Source organism: Oncorhynchus masou, unplaced genomic scaffold (genome assembly GCF_036934945.1).
Source record: "Oncorhynchus masou masou isolate Uvic2021 unplaced genomic scaffold, UVic_Omas_1.1 unplaced_scaffold_3533, whole genome shotgun sequence".
Classification (NCBI taxonomy): Eukaryota; Metazoa; Chordata; class Actinopteri; order Salmoniformes; family Salmonidae; genus Oncorhynchus; species Oncorhynchus masou.
In genome coordinates, this window is record NW_027009940.1 from 19,564 (window position 1) to 36,663 (window position 17,100).

The following is a 17,100-nucleotide window of genomic DNA, read 5'->3' on the forward strand; positions in this document are numbered from 1 at the left end:
AGTGTAGGGAGGCTAGCACTGGAGTAATATGATCAAATTTTTGGTTCTAGTCAGGATTCTAGCAGCCGTATTTAGCACTAACTGAAGTTTATTTAGTGCTTTATCCGGGTAGCCGGAAAGTAGAGCATTGCAGTAGTCTAACCTAGAAGTGACAAAAGCATGGATTAATTTTTCTGCATCATTTTTGGACAGAAAGTTTCTGATTTTTGCAATGTTACGTAGATGGAAAAAAGCTGTCCTTGAAATGGTCTTGATATGTTCTTCAAAAGAGAGATCAGGGTCCAGAGTAACGCCGAGGTCCTTCACAGTTTTATTTGAGATGACTGTACAATCATTAAGATTAATTGTCAGATTCAACAGAAGATCTCTTTGTTTCTTGGGACCTAGAACAAGCATCTCTGTTTTATCCGAGTTTAAAAGTAGAAAGTTTGCTGCCATCCACTTCCTTATGTCTGAAACACATGCTTCTAGCGAGGGCAATTTTGGGGCTTCACCATGTTTCATTGAAATGTACAGCTGTGTATCATCCGCATAGCAGTGAAAGTTAACATTATGTTTTCGAATAACATCCCCAAGAGGTAAAATATATAGTGAAAACAACAGCGGTCCTAAAACGGAACCTTGAGGAACACCGAAATTTACAGTTGATTTGTCAGAGGACAAACCATCCACAGAGACAAACTGATATCTTTCCGACAGATAAGATCTAAACCAGGCCAAAACTTGTCCGTGTAGACCAATTTGGGTTTCCAATCTCTCCAAAAGAATGTGGTGATCGATGGTATCAAAAGCAGCACTAAGGTCTAGGAGCACGAGGACAGATGCAGAGCCTCGGTCCGATGCCATTAAAATGTCATTTACCACCTTCACAAGTGCCGTCTCAGTGCTATGATGGGGTCTAAAACCAGACTGAAGCATTTCATATACATTGTTTGTCTTCAGGAAGGCAGTGAGTTGCTGAGCAACAGCCTTTTCTAAGATTTTTGAGAGGAATGGAAGATTCGATATAGGCCGATAGTTTTTTATATTTTCTGGGTCAAGGTTTGGCTTTTTCAAGAGAGGCTTTATTACTGCCACTTTTAGTGAGTTTGGTACACATCCGGTGGATAGAGAGCCGTTTATTATGTTCAACATAGGAGGGCCAAGCACAGGAAGCAGCTCTTTCAGTAGTTTAGTTGGAATAGGGTCCAGTAAGCAGCTTGAAGGTTTAGAGGCCATGATTATTTTCATCATTGTGTCAAGAGATATAGTACTAAAACACTTGAGCGTCTCTCTTGATCCTAGGTCCACGCAGAGTTGTGCAGACTCAGGACAACTGAGCTTTGAGGGAATACGCAGATTTAAAGAGGAGTCTGTAATTTGCTTTCTAATAATCAGAATTTTTTCCTCAAAGAAGTTCATGAATTTATCACTGCTAAAGTGAAAGTCATCCTCTCTTGGGGAATGCTGCTTTTTAGTTAGCTTTGCGACCGTATCAAAAAGGAATTTTGGATTGTTCTTATTGTCCTCAATTAAGTTAGAAAAATAGGATGATCGAGCAGCAGTAAGGGCTCTTCGGTACTGCACGGTACTGTCTTTCCAAGCTAGACGGAAGACTTCCAGTTTGGTGTGGCGCCATTTCCGTTCCAATTTTCTGGAAGCTTGCTTCAGAGCTCGGGTATTTTCTGTGTACCAGGGAGCTAGTTTCTTATGAGAAATGTTTTTAGTTTTTAGGGGTGCAACTGCATCTAGGGTATTGCGCAAGGTTAAATTGAGTTCCTCAGTTAGGTGGTTAACTGATTTTTGTCCTCTGGTGTCATTGGGTAGACAGAGGGAATCTGGAAGGACATCAAGGAATCTTTGTGTTGTCTGTGAATTTATAGCACGACTTTTGATGTTCCTTGGTTGGGGTCTGAGCAGATTATTTGTTGCAATTGCAAACGTAATAAAATGGTGGTCCGATAGTCCTGGATTATGAGGAAAAACATTAAGATCCACAACATTTATTCCATGGGACAAAACTAGGTCCAGCGTATGACTGTGACAGTGAGTGGGTCCAGAGACATGTTGGACAAAACCCACTGAGTCGATGATGGCTCCGAAAGCCTTTTGGAGTGGGTCTGTGGACTTTTCCATGTGAATATTAAAGTCACCAAAGATTAGAATATTATCTGCTATGACTACAAGGTCCGATAGGAATTCAGGGAACTCAGTGAGGAACGCTGTATATGACCCAGGAGGCCTGTAAACAGTAGCTATAAAAAGTGATTGAGTAGGCTGCATAGATTTCATGACTAGAAGCTCAAAAGACGAAAACGTCATTTTTTTTTTTGTAAATTGAAATTTGCTATCGTAAATGTTAGCAACACCTCCGCCTTTGCGGGATGCACAGGGGATATGGTCACTACTGTAGCCAGGAGGTGAGGCCTCATTTAACACAGTAAATTCATCAGGCTTAAGCCATGTTTCAGTCAGGCCAATCACATCAAGATTATGATCAGTGATTAGTTCATTGACTATAATTGCCTTTGAAGTAAGGGATCTAACATTAAGTAGCCCTATTTTGAGATGTGAGGTATCATGATCTCTTTCAATAATGACAGGAATGGAGGTGGTCTTTATCCTAGTGAGATTGCTAAGGCGAACACCGCCATGTTTAGTTTTGCGCAACCTAGGTCGAGGCACAGACACGGTCTCAATGGTAATAGCTGAGCTGACTACACTGACTATGCTAGTGGCAGACTCCACTATGCTGGCAGGCTGGCTAACAGCCTGCTGCCTGGCCTGCACCCTATTTCATTGTGGAGCTAGAGGAGTTAGAGCCCTGTCTATGTTGGTAGATAAGATGAGAGCACCCTCCAGCTTGGATGGAGTCCGTCACTCCTCAGCAGGTCAGGCTTGGTCCTGTTTGTGGGTGAGTCCCAAAAAGAGGGCCAATTATCTACAAATTCTAACTTTTCGGAGGGGCAGAAAACAGTTTTCAACCAGCGATTGAGTTGTGAGACTGCTGTAGAGCTCATCACTCCCCCTAACTGGGAGGGGGCCAGAGACAATTACTCGATGCCGACACATCTTTCTAGCTGATTTACACGCAGAAGCTATGTTGCGCTTGGTGATCTCTGACTGTTTCATCCTAACATCGTTGGTGCCGACGTGGATAACAATATCTCTATACTCTCTACACTCGCCAGTTTTAGCTTTAGCCAGCACCATCTTCAGATTAGCCTTAACGTCGGTAGCCCTGCCCCCCGGTAAACAGTGTATGATCGCTGGATGATTCGTTTTAAGTCTAATACTGCGGGTAATGGAGTCGCCAATGACTAGAGTTTTCAATTTGTCAGAGCTAATGGTGGGAAGCTTCGGCGTCTCAGACCCCGTAACGGGAGGAGTATAGACCAGAGAAGGCTCGGCCTCTGACTCCGACTCGCTACTTAATGGGGAAAACCGGTTTAATAGTTTCTGTCGGCTGAATGAGCGACACCGGTTGAGCGTTCCTACAGCATTTCCTTCCAGAAACCGTGAGAAAGTTGTCCGGCTGCGGGGACTGTGCCAGGGGATTTATACTACTATCTGTACTTACTGGTGGCACAGACACTGTTTCATCCGTTCCTACACTGAAATTACCCTGCCTAACGATTGCGTCTGAAGCCGGGCTTGTAGCACAGCTATCCTCGCCGTAAGGCGAGTACAGCGACTGCAATTAGAAGGCATCAGGTTAATGTTACTACTTAGCTTCGGGTGTTGGAGGTCCTGACGAATCGTGTCCAGATAAAGCGTCCGGAGTGAAAAAGTTGTGGGTGGAAAAAAAATAAAATATATATATATATATGTGTGTGTGTGTATAACAACAGTAATTAAAAAGTAAAAACCGTAAAGTTGTCAGGTAGCAAAATAGGTTGGCAACAAAACGCACAGCACAGCAACTCGAAAACAGGTCTGCAAGTTGTGGCCGGAAGTTCCAGCAAGTTAGAATCTGTAAGAGATTGGAGTCAGGTGGCGTAGTGGTAGTAGTATCGTAGAAGTAGTAGCATCATAGTCGTAGTAGTATTGTTGTGGAAGTAGCATTGTTGTGGTAGTAGCATCGTAGTCTAGTAGTATTGTTGTGGTACTACTGGTAGTAGCATCGTAGTCTGGTAGTATTGTTGTGGTAGTACTGGTAGTAGCATCGTAGTGGTAGTAGCGTCGTAGTGGTAGTAGCATCGTAGTGGTAGTAGTATCCTTGTGGTAGTGGTGGTAGTAGCATCGTAGTGGTAGTAGCGTCGTAGTGGTAGTAGCGTCGTAGTGGTGGTATCATCGTAGTGGTAGTAGTATCCTTGTGGTAGTGGTGGTAGTAGCATCGTAGTGGTACTAGTATCGTAGTGGTAGTAGCATTGTAGTGGTAGTAGCATCCTTGTGGTAGTAGCATCGTAGTGGTAGTAGCATCCTTGTGGTAGTAGCATCGTAGTGGTAGTGGTGGTAGTAGTATCGTAGTGGTACTAGTATCGTAGTGGTAGTAGTATTGTTGTGGTAGTGGTGGTAGTATGATCGTAGTGGTAGTAGTATCGTAGTGGTAGTAGTATCGTAGTGGTAGTAGCATCGTAGTGGTAGTAGTATCCTTGTGGTAGTGGTGGTAGTAGCATTGTAGTGGTAGTAGTATCCTTGTGGTAGTGGTGGTAGTAGCATTGTAGTGGTAGTAATAACCTTGTGGTAGTAGTGGTAGTAGCATCGTAGTGGTAGTAGTGGTAGTAGCATCGTAGTGGTAGTAGTGGTAGTAGCATCGTAGTTGTAGTAGCATCCTTGTGGTAGTAGTGGTAGTAGCATCCTTGTGGTAGTAGTTGTAGTAGCATCCTTGTGGTAGTAGCATCCTTGTGGTAGTAGCATCCTTGTGGTAGTAGCATCCTTGTGGTAGTAGCATCCTTGTGGTAGTAGCATCCTTGTGGTAGTAGTGGTAGTAGTATCGTAGTGGTTTCTCCCCGTATGTACGAGTTGTATTTGTCTCTCCAGGATCCTGACGGTCTCCCAGCAGCAACAGTTAACCCAGACCCAGCAGCAGGTCTCAGGGCTGGAGGTAGAGAGTAGGCAGCTACAGATCCAGGTCACCACTCTGCTCCAGACCAAGGATGTGATGCAGGGTGAGCAGTGACACTTGTTGCCTTAAAGATGAATACCAATTTCCATTTGGCAGGAAGACAGAAAGTCTTGGAGCCTACTTCCAGGTATCTAAGCCTACTGTAGCCTACAATGAAAATCTGACAAAAGTGCCACAGATTTACCTCTCTGTGAGTTGGGTTCTCCAGACCCCATCAAATTACACAGAACCAGCCCATTTATCCACATCTTGTATGTGTTCATTTTCAACAGTTATTCAACTCATCATGGCTTTGTTGTATTGGTCCCTGATATCTCTATCTTCCAGGGGAGGTCCAGTGTCTGAGGGGAGAGATGGAGAGAGGGAGGAGCCAGACAGAGAAGGAGAAACAGGAGGAGCGAGAGGAGAGAGAGAGGAGCCAGAGAGAGAGGGAGGTCTGGCAGGCTGACCTGGAAAGGCTGCAGTTACTGGTAGATCAGACAACAGAGAAAGGGACAAGACAAGAGGAGGAACGGAGAGAAGAGAGGGCAGGGTGGCAGAGAGAGAGGATGGCGTTGAGCTCGGAGCTGGGGCACAGAGATGGAGAGGTGGTGGCGATGAAGAACAGGATGGAGGGATTGGAGAAGGAGAAGGAGGAGATGTCGTGTCTGTTGGAGGAGAGAGACGCAGAGCTGGAGAGACTAACCGCAGAACACAAGAGCCACCAACACAGAGAGAGAAAACTGAAGGAGGAGGGGGAGAGATGGAGAGAGAAAGCAGAGGAGGGAGAGAGATGGAGAGAGAAAGCAGAGGGAGAGAGATGGAGGGAGAGAGCAGAGGAGGGAGAGAGATGGAGGGAGAAAGCAGAAGGAGAGAGATGGAGGGAGAGAGCAGAGGAGGGAGAGATGGAGGGAGAGAGCAGAGGAGGGAGAGAGATGGAGGGAGAGAGCAGAGGAGGGAGAGAGATGGAGGGAGAAAGCAGAGGGAGAGAGATGGAGGGAGAGAGCAGAGGAGGGAGAGAGATGGAGGGAGAGAGCAGAGGAGGGAGAGAGATGGAGGGAGAGAGCAGAGGAGGGAGAGAGATGGAGGGAGAAAGCAGAGGGAGGGAGATGGAGGGAGAGAGCAGAAGAGGGAGAGAGATGGAGGGAGAGAGCAGAGGAGGGAGAGAGATGGAGGGAGAGAGCAGAAAAGAGAGCAGAAGAGGGGGAGAGATGGAGGGAGAAAGCAGAGGAGAGAGCAGAAGAGGTAGAGAGATGGAGGGAGAGAGCAGAGGAGGGAGCACAAGAGGTAGAGAGATGGAGGGAGAGAGCAGAGGAGGGAGCAGAAGAGGTAGAGAGATGGAGGGAGAGAGCAGAGGAGGGAGAGAGATGGAGGGAGAGAGCAGAGGAGAGGGAGAGAGATAATGCGAGACTGAATCAGAGGCTCACTGAAAAAGAGAAGAATAACAGTGAACAACTAAAGGCGGTGAAAAGAGAGAGTGACAAGATAGCAGAACAACTGAAAAAGGAGGAGGTAGATGGAAGGAAGAGATTAGAGAATATAGAGGAACTGAAAACTAGAATGATCTCACTGGAGGAAGAAAGAGACAATCTGGAGGCAGAACTGAAGAAAACTGAACTATTGGAGAACAAAATGTTTGCCGCGGAGAGAGAGAACTCACAGCTCAGAGAGAGGGAGAGAGAAAGATGCCAGGAGGAGAGTCTGAGAAAGAGGAGGAAGGAGTCGGAGGGAAGGGAGCGAGAGGAGATAGAGGAGCTGAAAACTAGAATGATCTCACTGGAGGAAGAAAGAGACAATCTGGAGAGGGAAATGGTGGAAATGAGTCAGAGGTTTAAAGAAACAGAGAATAAAGAGAGTGAACAACTGAAAGACAGAAGAAGAGAGATGGAGAAGGTGGCAGAAGTTCTGAGAACAAGGGAAGGAGAGATGAGAAAGAGAGAGGAGGAGATGACAGAGCTGAAAGCCATGGTCGTCTCTCTGGAGGAAGAGTTGAAGGACATTGAGATATTAAAGGGAAACCTTCAGGCTTTAGAAGAGGTCAACACCAAACTCCGGGACAAGGAGATAGAGGAAGAGAGGAAGACGGAAAAGAGAGAAGCAGAAGAGAGGGAGAGGGCGGAGAGATTGAAAGAAGAGCTGGCACAGAAAGACGTAGAGGTACAGGAGGTGAAGAACAGGATGGAGGGATTGGAGAAGGAGAAGGAGGAGATGTCGTGTCTGTTGGAGAAGAGAGACGCAGAGCTGGAGAGACTAACCGCAGAACACAAGAGCCACCAACACAGAGAGAGAAAACTGAAGGAGGAGGGGGAGAGATGGAGAGAGAAAGCAGAGGAGGGAGAGAGATGGAGAGAGAAAGCAGAGGAGGGAGAGAGATGGAGGGAGAGAGCAGAGGAGGGAGAGAAATGGAGGGAGAGAGCAGAGGAGGGAGAGAGATGGAGGGAGAGAGCAGAGGGAGAGAGATGGAGGGAGAGAGCAGAGGAGGGAGAGAGATGGAGGGAGAAAGCAGAGGGAGAGAGATGGAGGGAGAGAGCAGAAGAGGTAGAGAGATGGAGGGAGAGAGCAGAGGAGGGAGCAGAAGAGGTAGAGAGATGGAGGGAGAAAGCACAGGAGGGAGCAGAAGAGGTAGAGAGATGGAGGGAGAGAGCAGAGGAGAGGGAGAGAGATAATGCGAGACTGAATCAGAGGCTCACTGAAAAAGAGAAGAATAACAGTGAACAACTAAAGGCGGTGAAAAGAGAGAGTGACAAGATAGCAGAACAACTGAAAAAGGAGGAGGTAGATGGAAGGAAGAGATTAGAGAATATAGAGGAACTGAAAACTAGAATGATCTCACTGGAGGAAGAAAGGGACAATCTGGAGGCAGAACTGAAGAAAACTGGACTATTGGAGAACAAAATGTTTGCCGCGGAGAGAGAGAACTCACAGCTCAGAGAGAGGGAGAGAGAAAGATGCCAGAAGGAGAGTCTGAGAAAGAGGAGGAAGGAGTCGGAGGGAAGGGAGCGAGAGGAGAGACTGAGAGGAAAGCTGGAGCTGAGAGAAGGAGAGGTTGAGGTCTTGAGAGAGAAGTTGATTGTCTTAGAAGAAGAGAGGGATGAGGGGAAGAGAGAGCAGCAGACATTAGAGGGGAAGATGGAGAGACAGATGGCTCAGCTGAGGGAAAGAGAAGAGGAGGTAGAGAAACTGAGGGAGGAGGAAGAGAAGGCCGGGGCTAGGCTACAGCAGAGAGAGGAAGAGTTGAGAAATCTGAAAGACAGAATGCACCAGTCAGAGCTCTCAGAGAAACACGTCTCAGACCTTCTGATAGAGACGGAGTCTTTACTAGAGACCGAGAGGAGTCAGAGCAGAGACAGGGATAAAGCACTACACCTGGCAAAGGAGGAGAGGAAGAGGGAGAGAGAACGGGCACAGGAAACAGAGCAGCACAACGTGAGACTGGAAGAGGAGGTGAAGAAATTGAAAGAAAGAGTGGAGGAACGGATAAAAGAAGTAGCAAGGCTCTCACAGCTCCTGAAGGAGAGAGAGGAGGAGGACTTTAGGGTGAGAGCGGTAGAGAGCGGTGGAGAAAGACAGAGACAGAAGGAGGAACTGAAAAGGAGTGAGGAGGAGAGGGAGAGACAGGAGGACGTATTGAGGAGGAACAAGGAGGAGAGGGAATGGTTGGGTGCCCAGCTGAAAGAGGAGCAGACGGAGGGAGAGAGACTGAGGTCCAGACTAGAGGAGGTGCAGAGAGGACAACGCCTCCTGCAGGAGGATAGAGGATGTCGCGTAGAGAGGCTGGGGGCTCAGGTCAAAGCCCTGGAGGAGGAGAGAGACCACCTCTTAGCTGAGATCAGGAAGAAGGAGAGAGAGGCTGGGATCCTGAAGGATGAGACTCACAGAGAGAGGAGAGAGAAGGAGAGGACTGGCTCCTCACTGAGAAGGATGGAGGAGGAGTTGAAGGAGAGCAGGGAGGCGCGGGCCCTCAGTCTGGCCACCCTGAAGGAGCAGGGAGCAGAGATGACCAGGAGCAGGGAGAGAAGCAGGAAGGAGGTGCAGGAGAAGGAGGGGGACAACCAGAAGATGAGAGAGGGGCTGAAGACAGCCATGCAGGAGATGGCTACCCTGAACCAGCTGCTGGAGGAGAGCCACAGGGAGGGGGAGAGGCTAAGGAGCCTCCTGCAGGAGAGGAAAGAGGAGATGGTGAAGAGCAGGGAGGAGAGCCTGCGTGCTGCCCGGGGGGAGGTGGAGGAGCTGCGAGGGAGGACCAGGACTGTGGAGCAAGAGAAAAGGGAGGTGGAGAGAAAGCTCAGAGACAGAGAGGAGGAGATGGAGGAGGCAGTGAGAGAGAAGGACAGGAGACAGAAGGAGATGGAGGAGGTGTTGGGAGAGAAGGAGGCTGAGCTGACCACCACCAGGGCTAGACTGGATGTCCTGGAGGAACAGGGGACAGAGCTCAGATGTCTGGCTGCTGAGAAGGCAGTTACACAGCTCAGAGAGAGAATCAGAGTGGTGGAGGGAGAGATGGAGGGAGTGAGAGAAGAGAAGAAGAGCGAGATCGAGAGGCTTCAGCGGAAGATGGAGACGTTGAGACAGGAAGAGGAGGAGAGGAGGGAGAGTCTGAAACTAAGGGAGCAGGAGAGCCTGAGGCGTGTAGAGTTAGTCACGGACATGCTGAGAGAGAGGGAGACGGAGCTGGAGAGGTTGAGAGAGAAAGCTTACAGAGAGGAGAAAGATAAACTGGAGGAGAGGAAGAGAGACACAGAGGAAGTGAAACTGCAGAGTGTGGAGAAAGAAGAGACAGATGAACAGAGGAGACTGAGAGAGCCTGGGGAACAAAGGGAGGCGACAGACCAGAAGAGAGGAGAAAGAAGTCGGGAGGGTCCAGGAAGAGAGGTCTGGCTTCAGGACGAGGTAGATACTCTGAGGAAGAGAGTGTCCTCCCAGCTCCTGGACACAGAGGAAAGGGAGAGACTGTTGAGACAGAGAGAAGAGGAGGGCCAGGAGAGTCTTAGATTGTTGAGACAGAGAGAGACAGAGCTTTACACCCTGAGAGAAAGAGTAGAGGAACTCGGTAAGGACAGAGACCGTGTCACAGCTGCCCTGGAGAAGACTGAGGCTACCATGATTGGCTACCGGGACAGAGCCCACCAACAGGAGCAAAGCAGAGGGGCGGGATCTGAGGTTAGTACAACTCCTCTCTATGTCCGCGCCCCAAATGACCCCTATGGACCCTGGTCACTAGTAGTGCACTATATAGGGAATAGGGTGCCATAGGGCGCTGGTCAACAGTAGTGCACTATATAGGGAATAGGGTGCCATAGGGTCCTGGTCAACAGTAGTGCACTATATAGGGAATAGGGTGCCATAGGGTCCTGGTCAACAGTAGTGCACTATATAGGGAATAGGGTGCCATAGGGTCCTGGTCAACAGTAGTGCACTATATAGGGAATAGGGTGCCATAGGGTCCTGGTCAACAGTAGTGCACTATATAGGGAATAGGGTGCCATAGGGTCCTGGTCAACAGTAGTGCACTATATAGGGAATAGGGTTCCACAGGGTCCTGGTCAACAGTAGTGCACTATACAGGGAATAGGGTTCCACAGGGCCCTGGTCAACAGTAGTGTACTATATAGGGAATAGGGTGCCATAGGGTCCTGGTCAACAGTAGTGCACTATACAGGGAATAGGGTGCCATAGGGTCCTGGTCAACAGTAGTGCACTATATAGGGAATAGGGTTCCATAGGGTCCTGGTCAACAGTAGTGCACTATATAGGGAATAGGGTGCCATAGGGTCCTGGTCAACAGTAGTGCACTATAAAGGGAATAGGCTACGATAGGGCTCTGGTCAACAGTAGTGCACTATATAGGGAATAGGGTGCCATAGGGTCCTGGTCAACAGTAGTGCACTATAAAGGGAATAGGCTACGATAGGGCTCTGGTCAACAGTAGTGCACTATATAAATAGGGAATAGGGTGCCATTTGGGATGCAGACACTGTCAATATTGGTCCTTCGAGTTGGACACAGTTAGTCTGGTGTCTGTAGGTAAAGGATGTGGTCTGGTGTCTGTAGGTAAAGGATGTGGTCTGGTGTCTGTAGGTAAAGGATGTGGTCTGGTGTCTGTAGGTAAAGGATGTGGTCTGGTGTCTGTAGGTAAAGGATGTGGTCTGGTGTCTGTAGGTAAAGGATGTGGTCTGGTGTCTGTTGGTAAAGGATGTGGTCTGGTGTCTGTAGGTAAAGGATGTGGTCTGGTGTCTGTATGTAAAGGATGTGGTCTGGTGTCTGTAGGTAAAGGATGTGGCCTGGTGTCTGTAGGTAAAGGATGTGGTCTGGTGTCTGTAGGTAAAGGATGTGGTCTGGTGTCTGTAGGTAAAGGATGTGGTCTGGTGTCTGTAGGTAAAGGATGTAGTCTGGTGTCTATAGGTAAAGGATGTGGTCTGGTGTCTGTAGGTAAAGGATGTGGTCTGGTGTCTGTAGGTAAAGGATGTGGTCTGGTGTCTGTAGGTAAAGGATGTGGTCTGGTGTCTGTAGGTAAAGGATGTGGCCTGGTGTCTGTAGGTAAAGGATGTGGTCTGGTGTCTGTAGGTAAAGGATGTGGTCTGGTGTCTGTAGGTAAAGGATGTGGTCTGGTGTCTGTAGGTAAAGGATGTGGCCTGGTGTCTGTTGGTGAAGGATGTGGTCTGGTGTCTGTAGGTAAAGGATGTGGTCTGGTGTCTGTAGGTAAAGGATGTGGTCTGGTGTCTGTAGGTAAAGGATGTGGTCTGGTGTCTGTAGGTAAAGGATGTGGTCTGGTGTCTGTAGGTAAAGGATGTGGTCTGGTGTCTGTAGGTAAAGGATGTGGTCTGGTGTCTGTAGGTAAAGGATGTGGTCTGGTGTCTGTAGGTAAAGGATGTGGTCTGGTGTCTGTAGGTAAAGGATGTGGTCTGGTGTCTGTTGGTGAAGGATGTGAGCTGATCAAGGGACTGGACCAGACACTACTTTACAAATTACACCTCATCCCCTATATAGTGCACTGCTTTAGACCGGGGCATATGTGTTAACATGTCAGCTGTTATAACTACCCTCATCAAGAAATGTTATAACCCCCCCAAGACATGTTATAACCCCCCAGGACATGTTATAACCCCCCAAGACATGTTATAACCCCCAAAACATGTTATAACCCCTCAAGACATGTTATAACCCCCCAGGACATGTTATAACCCCCCAAGACATGTTATAACCCCCAAAACATGTTATAACCCCTCAAGATATGTTATAACACCCCCAAAAAAATGTATAACCCCCCAAGACATGTTATAACCCCCAAAACATGTTATAACCCCCCAAGACATGTTATAACACCCCAAGACATGTTATAACCCCCCAAGACATGTTATAACCCCCAAGACATGTTATAACCCCCCAAGGCATGTTATAACCCCCCAAGACATGTTATAACCCCCCAATGGACATTATAACCCCCTAAGGGACAGTTTTCCAGTTGTGAGCAGCAATTCGGTGTCTGTCTGGTGAGTACCTGTCAGAAGACAGTAAGAAGACAGAAGACAGTCTGCCCATACAGGAGACAGTAGTGCTGTACAGTTCAGTACACAACCCTGTTGTAAAAGACTGTCTGTCCTGCAGAGGGCCGTGGCCCAGATAGAGATGGACCCCCTGGTCTATGAACGTCTAACTGTCCTGCAGAGGGCCGTTGCCCAGCTAGAGATGGACCCCCTGGTCTATGAACGTCTAACTGTCCTGCAGAGGGCCGTGGCCCAGATAGAGATGGACCCTGGTGTAAAAGACTGTCTGTCTGTCCTGCAGAGGGCCGTGGTCCAGATAGAGATGGACCCCCTGGTCCAGGAACGTCTGTCTGTCCTGCAGAGCGCCGTGGCCCAGCTAGAGATGGACCCTGGTGTTAATGACTGTCTGTCTGTCCTGCAGAGGGCCGTGGCCCAGATAGAGATGGACCCCCTGGTCCAGGAACGTCTGTCTGTCCTGCAGAGGGCCGTGGCCCAGCTAGAGATAGACCATAGACGGCTACAGAGGAGGAACACACTGCTGGAACAACGCACTGACAGACTGAAGACTGAGAGGAAACACCTCAGAGAGATGCTGACACAGGTACACTGATCCTCCTTGTTTTCTACCTTCTTTACCTGCACAACTAAAGGTTAAGTTAATCATCCATTCACCTGATTTCGGATCCCGAATAGAAAGGAGGCGCCCTCACATTTGCCTGTTTTCTAGTCCCAGACTTGGTTCATTCAGAACAGTTACCTTACTATTTAGAATGATACTTCTGATGTGGTTTGTGTTAAAGACGGAGAGAGGATCATCACGTGATGGGTTGTCCTCCAGCAGCCTCAGAGACAGAGCTCAGGTTGGTCATCAACCGTCTACTAACTACTTGGGTCATGTCACTAGCAGCTACAACTCAATGGGCTACTACAGTGCAGTTGGACTGCACCAAATAACTCATCTACAAATCACTTTGCATCCCAAATAACTTCAGTAATTATGTGAGTGGCAAATCTGCACAGAGGATTACTCGGGAGGGGGGGGGGAACTGAAATGTGCTGAATTTAGACAGCGTTAACTCCTTTCTGTTCTGTAGGAGTCCAGGGGCTTGGTTGGTCTGGAAACAGAGGAGTTGGGAGTCCTTAGGACCAAGGTGAAGGAGCTAGAGGACCAGGTAGGTTACTGTGGGCACCGTGACTGTGTCCCAATCTGTATCCAATTCCCTTAAGGGCACATCAGAGTTCACAACAGTGTTCTACAATATTGAACCATTGCTTTCATATTTGTTAAATTCTCAGCGTGTCTCCCTGAAGAGATTTCTCCAACCGTTCAAAAGAAGAGAAGCCGTGTACACAGAGTGTATTTTGGGTTAGGTGCAAGGTCACTGGGCCACGGGACTATTACAGTTCTGTAGCTTTGAACTCTGAATCACGCAGAGGACCATATCTATTGATCACAGTGTCTGATCAGTGTCTGATTGTTATAGACCATATCTATTGATCACAGTGTCTGATCAGTGTCTGATTGTTATAGACCATATCTATTGATCACAGTGTCTGATCAGTGTCTGATTGTTATAGACCATATCTATTGATCGCAGTGTCTGATCGGTGTCTGATTGTTATAGACCATATCTATTGATCACAGTGTCTGATCAGTGTCTGATTGTTATAGACCATATCTATTGATCACAGTGTCTGATCAGTGTCTGATTGTTATAGACCATATCTTTTGATCGCAGTGTCTGATCAGTGTCTGATTGTTATAGACCATATCTATTGATCACAGTGTCTGATCGGTGTCTGATTGTTATAGACCATATCTATTGATCACAGTGTCTGATCAGTGTCTGATTGTTATAAATCATAACTATTGATCACGGTGTCTGATTGTTATAAATCATAACTATTGATCACGGTGTCTAATCGTTATAGATCATAACTATTGATCACGGTTTATGATCGTTATAGATCATAACTATTGATCATGGTGTCTGATCATTATAAATCATAACTATTGATCACGGTGTCTAATCGTTATAGATCATAACTATTGATCACGGTTTATGATCGTTATAGATCATAACTATTGATCACGGTGTCTGATCGTTATAAATCATAACTATTGATCACGGGCCGGTGAGGGAATACAGTGTCATTTCAGATGTATACTATGATTTGTCAAGCTTATTTAATCATCATTTATCAAGGTGATTGAACGATACACCTTTATATTAATGTTGAATGTTCCCTAACCTCGCAGGTACACTACCTACAGCTGACACTCGTCCTCGACCACCGGGAGAGGCTGGAGTTTATCCAACACTCCTCCAGGAACAACCAATGGCTGGTGTCTCTTCGCCAAGACTTGACTGATTCTCTGGTGTTGGTCTCACAGCAACCAATCCCCTCTGTGCTGGAGTCAGAGACACACCGATTGGATAGGAGTGTCAGGGAGGAGGAGATGAGATTGTCTCTCAGTCAGAGTTGAAGATGAAGCACAGAATGTTTGCCTCCGAAATGGCACACTATTGTCTTCCAGGGCTCTGGTCAAAAGTAGTGCACTATATCTGAAATAGGGTGCCATTTGGGTCTAAAGTAGTGCACTATATCTGAAATAGGGTGCCATTTGGGTTTAAAGTAGTGCACTATATCTGGAATAGGGTGCCATTTGGGTCTAAAGTAGTGCACTGTATCTGGAATGGGGTGCCATTTGGGTCTAAAGTAGTGCACTGTATCTGGAATAGGGTGCCATTTGGGTCTAAAGTAGTGCACTATATCTGGAATAGGGTGCCATTTGGGTCTAAAGTAGTGCACTGTATCTGGAATAGGGTGCCATTTGGGTCTAAAGTAGTGCACTATATCTGGAATAGGGTGCCATTTGGGTCTAAAGTAGTGCACTATATCTGGAATAGGGTGCCATTTGGGTCTAAAGTAGTGCACTATATATGGAATAGGGTGCCATTTGGGACCCACCCTATGTATACTGAACAAAGATATAAACATAACATGCAACAATATCAACAATTGTACTGAGTTCCACTTCATATTTACTCAATTGAAATAAATTCATTAGGCCCTAATCTATGGATTTAACATGACTGGGCAGGGGCACAGCCATGGGTGGGCCTGGGAGGGCATAGGCCCAACTAATCAGAATGAGTTTTCCCCACAAAAGGGCTTTATTACAGACAGAAATACTTCTCAGTTTCATCAGCTGTCTGGATGGCTGGTCTCAGACGATCCCACAGGTGAAGAAGCTGGATGTGGACCTCCTGGGCTGGCATGGTTACACGGGGTCTGCGGTTGTGAGGCCGGCTGGACGTATCGCCATATTCTCTAAAATGACATTAGAGGTGGCTTATGGTAGAGAAATTAACATTCAGTTATCTGGTAACAGCTCTGGTGGACATTCCTGCTGTCAGCATTCCAATTGCACCCTCCTTCAAAACTTGAGACATCTGTGGCATTGTGTTGTGTGACAAAACTGCACATTTTAGAGTGGCCTTTTATTGTTCCTAGCACAAGGTGCACCTGTGTAATGATCTTGCTATTAAATCAGCTTCTTGATATGCCACACCTGTCAGGTGGATGGATCATCTTGGCAAAGAAGAAATGCTCACTAACAGGGATGTAAATTAATTTGTGCACAACTTTAAATGTTGTGTTTATATTTTTGTTCAGTGTAGTTATCATATACCTTTTATGCGTTTGAATCCGAGTTGGGGTCAATTCACTTTTCAATGTAGTCAATTCAGGAAGTGAATATTTTTCCAATTCATGAAAGCCCGATTCCGACTTAGGAGGCCTCTCATACCCACTTCAGTAGTTGGTATTCAGACTTAACTTATGAAGGTGTGTAACGCGCTTTTCTTTTGAGCTCGCTGAATACATTGAATTAAACCGCTGAAAACCCTCCCACTTGCTGGGCGACAGATTTTCTTGTGGAGTTTTCATACAGTAGGGTTTTCAGTACATGTGTCTTCAGCCATCCCTTTAAATACCTTTTAGAGAACAGGTTCAGAATATAGAATCCTTCTAGAGAACAGGTTCAGAATATAGAACCCATCTAGAGAACAGGTTCAGAATATAGAATCCATCTGGAGAACAGGTTCAGAATATAGAATCCTTCTAGAGAACAGGTTCAGAATATAGAATCCTTCTAGAGAACAGGTTCAGAATATAGAATCCATCTAGAGAACAGGTTCAGAATATAGACTCCATCTAGAGAACAGGTTCAGAATATAGACTCCATCTAGAGAACAGGTTCAGAATATAGAATCATTCTAGAGAACAGGTTCAGAATATAGAATCCTTCTAGAGAACAGGTTCAGAATATAGAATCCATCTAGAGAACAGGTTCAGAATATAGAATCCTTCTAGAGAACAGGTTCAGAATATAGAATCCATCTAGAGAACAGGTTCAGAATATAGACTCCATCTAGAGAACAGGTTCAGAATATAGAATCATTCTAGAGAACAGGTTCAGAATATAGAATCATTCTAGAGAACAGGTTCAGAATATAGAATCCATCTAGAGAACAGGTTCAGAATATAGAATCCATCTAGAGAACAGGTTCAGAATATAGAATC

General features: G+C 46.7%; 1 protein-coding gene across 1 annotated transcript in view; it reads left to right on the forward strand.

Moving 5' to 3' along the window:
• The window catches only part of LOC135534533 (trichohyalin-like), a 32,277-nt gene extending 16,413 nt beyond the window's left edge, over nucleotides 1-15,864 (forward strand). The window contains 7 exon segments of the mRNA XM_064961491.1: nucleotides 4,963-5,090; nucleotides 5,375-6,234; nucleotides 6,236-10,186; nucleotides 12,932-13,111; nucleotides 13,311-13,370; nucleotides 13,605-13,682; nucleotides 14,771-15,864. Of these exon segments, the coding sequence (XP_064817563.1) occupies nucleotides 4,963-5,090; nucleotides 5,375-6,234; nucleotides 6,236-10,186; nucleotides 12,932-13,111; nucleotides 13,311-13,370; nucleotides 13,605-13,682; nucleotides 14,771-14,998 (5,485 nt within the window). The 3' untranslated portion in view covers nucleotides 14,999-15,864.
• The last annotated feature ends 1,236 nt before the right edge of the window (nucleotides 15,865-17,100 follow it).